The sequence below is a fragment of the Chinchilla lanigera genome, unplaced genomic scaffold, assembly GCF_000276665.1.
Source record: "Chinchilla lanigera isolate Chin_1 unplaced genomic scaffold, ChiLan1.0 scaffold00063, whole genome shotgun sequence".
Lineage (NCBI taxonomy): Eukaryota > Metazoa > Chordata > Mammalia > Rodentia > Chinchillidae > Chinchilla > Chinchilla lanigera.
The window spans coordinates 7,683,881-7,688,098 of record NW_004955464.1 but is presented as its reverse complement, the minus strand read 5'-3'; the positions used below and the strand labels follow the sequence as shown (position 1 = coordinate 7,688,098).

Sequence of the window (4,218 nt, the reverse complement as noted above, 5' to 3'; positions counted from 1 at the left end):
TGAGATTTGATGCATATTATTTATTCTCTACCAGGTACTGTCCCACACATTTTAGACACACTAATATGTGCTGACTGCACACCTACTCCTCCTTGTACAGCAGACATAATCAGAGGACTGAAAAACTCCAGTGCAAACTGGATATATGGATAGTATGCTTTATTATTATTTAAAGTTTATTTAATTTTCATAATTACAACCTATAATTTGGAAGTTTGAAAAGTAAAGAGAAAATTCTATAAAGAGAGCCCAAATAAAGTTGAACTGGTAGAAGATGGTTAAAACTTTCTAGGCAGAGCCACTGAGCTTTCGGCAACACACATCTGTCCTTTTCAAGAGCAGGCCCCGAGGCCAGGGTCAACAACATATCACAAAGGACTCTACGACATTCATCCTACACAAGCACATGTGGAGATATAGATATATATTTATATAATATATACATACTTTAATATTATATTGGTCCACTGAGTATACATATTTTAACAAAAGATAAGAATCTATAATCCAGTTAAACATACATTAAGATTAGGGTATACTTATTACATCAAAAGTTGGTGTTTATAAGTTACAGACATTTAATATTTTCCAGAGTTTTTTTAATTAAAAAAATTTTTTTTAAAAGCATTTCAAATATTTGTTCACTTTCCCAGTGCAAAAGAAAGTTGTTCAAGTCAACTTACCTTTTTCCTGAAGAGTAAGGGGAAGGAAAACAAATCCCAGAAAATACAGCCTATCACAGCTGCCAATGCTACCTTCTCAATCAGCGTGTGCAGTAAATCCTCAGGTCACTGAATTCGTTTATCAAAATTAAACCCTTGCTGATTATGATTCAACCCTTGCTTTGTATGTTTGATTTTTTATGCTGCAATGTTTCCATTTACAAAAGTAGAAAAGGTACTAGCAGTGTAAGCAAGTGGTTTAAGTTGGGTTTTAAATGCCAGCTGTCCAATTGTGTGTAAAAGAAAAAAGCACCACCTCAAGATGAAATTAGGTATTTTGAATTTATTTATAGGCTAGGCAATAACTTAGTCTGTTAATATTTATCAATACCATTTTGACTTATGACCCCAGAGAACTTTAATTAGTTTTGAGGAGCATTTTTCTTTATCCTGGTATTTAGTAAATCATCTAAGTCAGTGACACATGTTTACAAGTAAGAGTACAATTTACAGACTACTTCACAATCTCAAATTCAGCTTTCTGTTACGTCTGGGCTTGTCTGTGAATGGGGTTTTTAACACATGAAAAATTTTGATATTTTGGGGGTTCTTTTCTTTCCCAATTAAAAGAATTTTTTTGCCAGTTTGTCAATTTTATAGGTGAAAAACATGGAGAGTAAATAAACTAATTTAAACCACAAAGATGAATAAAAAGCAGTATGATCTAATACATGTCACTTTTCCATTTGTGTTCCGTGAGTTTTTGTATTTCAAGTAGTTGAGCCTTCATTAAACAAGAAAGAAAAAGAAAAGAAAAGAAAAATTAAGGTACCTTCCAGTTCTAGCTTGCTGAAGTTCCTTCTGCAAAAGTACAAGAGTAAACCTATCACAAACTAAAAAGGACAGTGCCCAAGCAAAGGCAGAATGGCTGTGTGTTAAGACTTTTCCTCACATGCTGATAAGTGTATTTTAAGTGATAAAGTTTCTCTGCTGGCACTTAAAGTGAATGTTTTCTTACAAATCTTATTCATAAGAAATTGACTTTGCTAATTAACAAACACAAGGAGAGGTATCTGTTGGTACAAGATTTTTTAAACCCAGAGAAAATTGTTTTTAAAAATGTATTTCACACATGAAGCTTTACTGTTTTTATTTTGGAAAAATTTCGCTCTCAAGTTAAAATGGTTCAACCCAAAGCATCTTTTCCAGTCGTGGAGTTGATCTATGCAAAATATTTTTCTTTGTCTCTAAAAAGCAAATAAAATAGTATTTTTACTACAGGGGCATTTAAAAATGCACTTTAGACCAGCCAATTTGTACCAATCATAAAGAAATAGGTTCTTTCCTTCCCCTCCTTCAACCACTCAAAGCAGGGGAGAATACTGCAGACTGGAAGAACCTCACAGGCTCCCATCAGAAGAACTACAGGTCAAGGCTAGCGCGGGGCAAACACAGAAGCTTGGTGCTATGGCTGCACAGTGAAGTAGCAGAGGCAGGCAGAAGCTCACAGTAAATGCGCACCGGACAGGGGCCTAGGTGAAGCGGTCTTATCTGATTTACTGCTTTTCAAGGAAAAAATAAAATGAGACAAATCTGCAAAAGAGTTAGAACCAAAAAACCTAGACTTTTGTCACATTTACAGGAATTTAAACCCTTTATATTCCCATGCTCATAGGTAGTTTGATATACATGGTAAATAGCTTCAATATTCAGGAAGACGAATATCGTATTGTTGACAAAGGACAAGAGAATTCTTCATGCTTCTGATATCTCAGATTTGCTGAGTGCAATAGCCAGTTCTAAGTCTTCTTGTTCTTGCTGGTTCAGCCGGGCAAGCCTCTGCTCTTCCTCTCTCTCACTCTCCCTCTTGGCCCATTCAATCATATCTTCTTCAGAGGGATACTGCCATTTAAAGGACAGAAAAAAATGAACAAGTAAAACAAAAGGAAAAGAGAAAACCGTTTTTATAAAAGAGCACTCACTACTTTTGTCTTTGAAGGACACTGGGAACACTCTTTTTACTGGTCTTTGTTCCCTCGAAAACATTTGAGGAGGGCAGGGTCTTGCTGTGTAGTTCAGGTTGGCTTTGAATTTGCAGCAATCCTGCCTCAGCCACCTGAGTGCTGTGATTACAAGTGTGCACCATCACGTGTGGCTAAACATGTTTAGTTTTAAACAGCTCATAAACTGGCTTATTTTTAAAAATTAATGTAGTCTACAGATAGTCAACATATAAAACATCAATTTAAAAGTAGAAATATTTAGGTAGATTATGAGATCTAGAAACAGGAGAGGGTTATAGACTTTTTAATCTAATGTTTATTAGATTTTGTTATTCTTTTATGTTATTCTTTTATGATTTCCCACCATATCTTAACCTTTCAGGTATAGTAAAACTATGAATAAAAAAGTCTCTACGAGTATTGACTATACTAAGCAAGATGTGAACTGAATCATTTTTTTTTTAACAAAAGCATTCTGAAACGTTTGGCAGATTTTTTTGACTCAGTTTTTTAAAAACCTTAATACTGGTGATTATTAGATCAGGGAAATAGTTTTATCCAAAAAACAGCTAGCTTGGCAGAAACTATACGCACTTCTTGGTTTTAAATCTTGCTACATAGAGCAGGCCCATAAAAGGATGAAAGAAACTTGTCAGACTTCCTGAAAATGGCAGTTTTTCCTCTACAGAATTAGAGGACCTGTGAAACTTAACAAAAGTTATGAGCTCTTTTACAATGAAAAAAGGAGCATTTTTTTTATTGTAAGCTGCTTTATATTACACTATATTGAGATACGGGAATATGAAAAAGCAAAATGCCTCAGTTATTGTTCAAGACTCATTTTCAACCAAGTTGAGACTTGCTGAAACTATACTTAAGATATGAAGTGTTACAAAATGCCGGAGGATTTTACACTAAGAGTATTATAATCTCTTAAGAAGGCCAATTCTTGATTCTCTGCTTGAAACAGCTCAAATTCCATCTGAAATGGAAGTTAAGTCAGAATAATTTTAGTTGTATTATATTATACAGTTAGTGATAGTCTAGTTGTATAACATTCAAAATACTGGCTTCTATTTTACTCCTTTCCATTCTGCAGAAGCTGCTGGCATTTCGAGCACAGATGCAAAAGCCTTGTATTGCAGCTGCGTCCACTGCAAGCAGATTCTTGTCCATCTGCTAACTACAAGCAGTGGCAGGAATAAAGCGTCTTGCTGAGAGACCCAATACTGTGCTACACAAGGAAGGAGCCAGGCAGATTGGGGCCAGGGTCACCTATTTCCAAAATCAAGGAAATAACATGTGTTATAGAGTGGGCAATGATGCAACCATTTTGCTGAAAAACAAAAAAACTGGAAAAAATGAGACTTTGTTAGCTACTCTAAGAATTTTATTAAAAACCAAAACAACCTGAGTAACAGTGGAATGTATAACACAGTGTTATGTCCCTCCAGAGTGACGGTTCCATAGTTGGCTGCCCCACATCTAAGATCTTGTATTTTAATTTTCTTTTTTAACATTTAGGATTTTTTTTTTTTTTTTTTTTTTTTTTT

The 4,218-nt window shown here is 34.8% G+C and overlaps 1 protein-coding gene across 4 annotated transcripts in view; it reads right to left on the bottom strand.

The window, feature by feature from the left end:
* The window catches only part of Eps15 (epidermal growth factor receptor pathway substrate 15), a gene marked incomplete at its 5' end in the record, with an annotated part of 118,529 nt that continues 114,311 nt past the window's right edge, over positions 1-4,218 (bottom strand). For 3 of the 4 annotated variants that reach the window (XM_013521700.1, XM_013521701.1, XM_005398604.2), the window contains 1 exon segment: positions 1-2,564. In XM_013521700.1, coding sequence (XP_013377154.1) covers positions 2,418-2,564 — 147 coding nt within the window. 4 annotated transcript variants of the gene reach the window in all.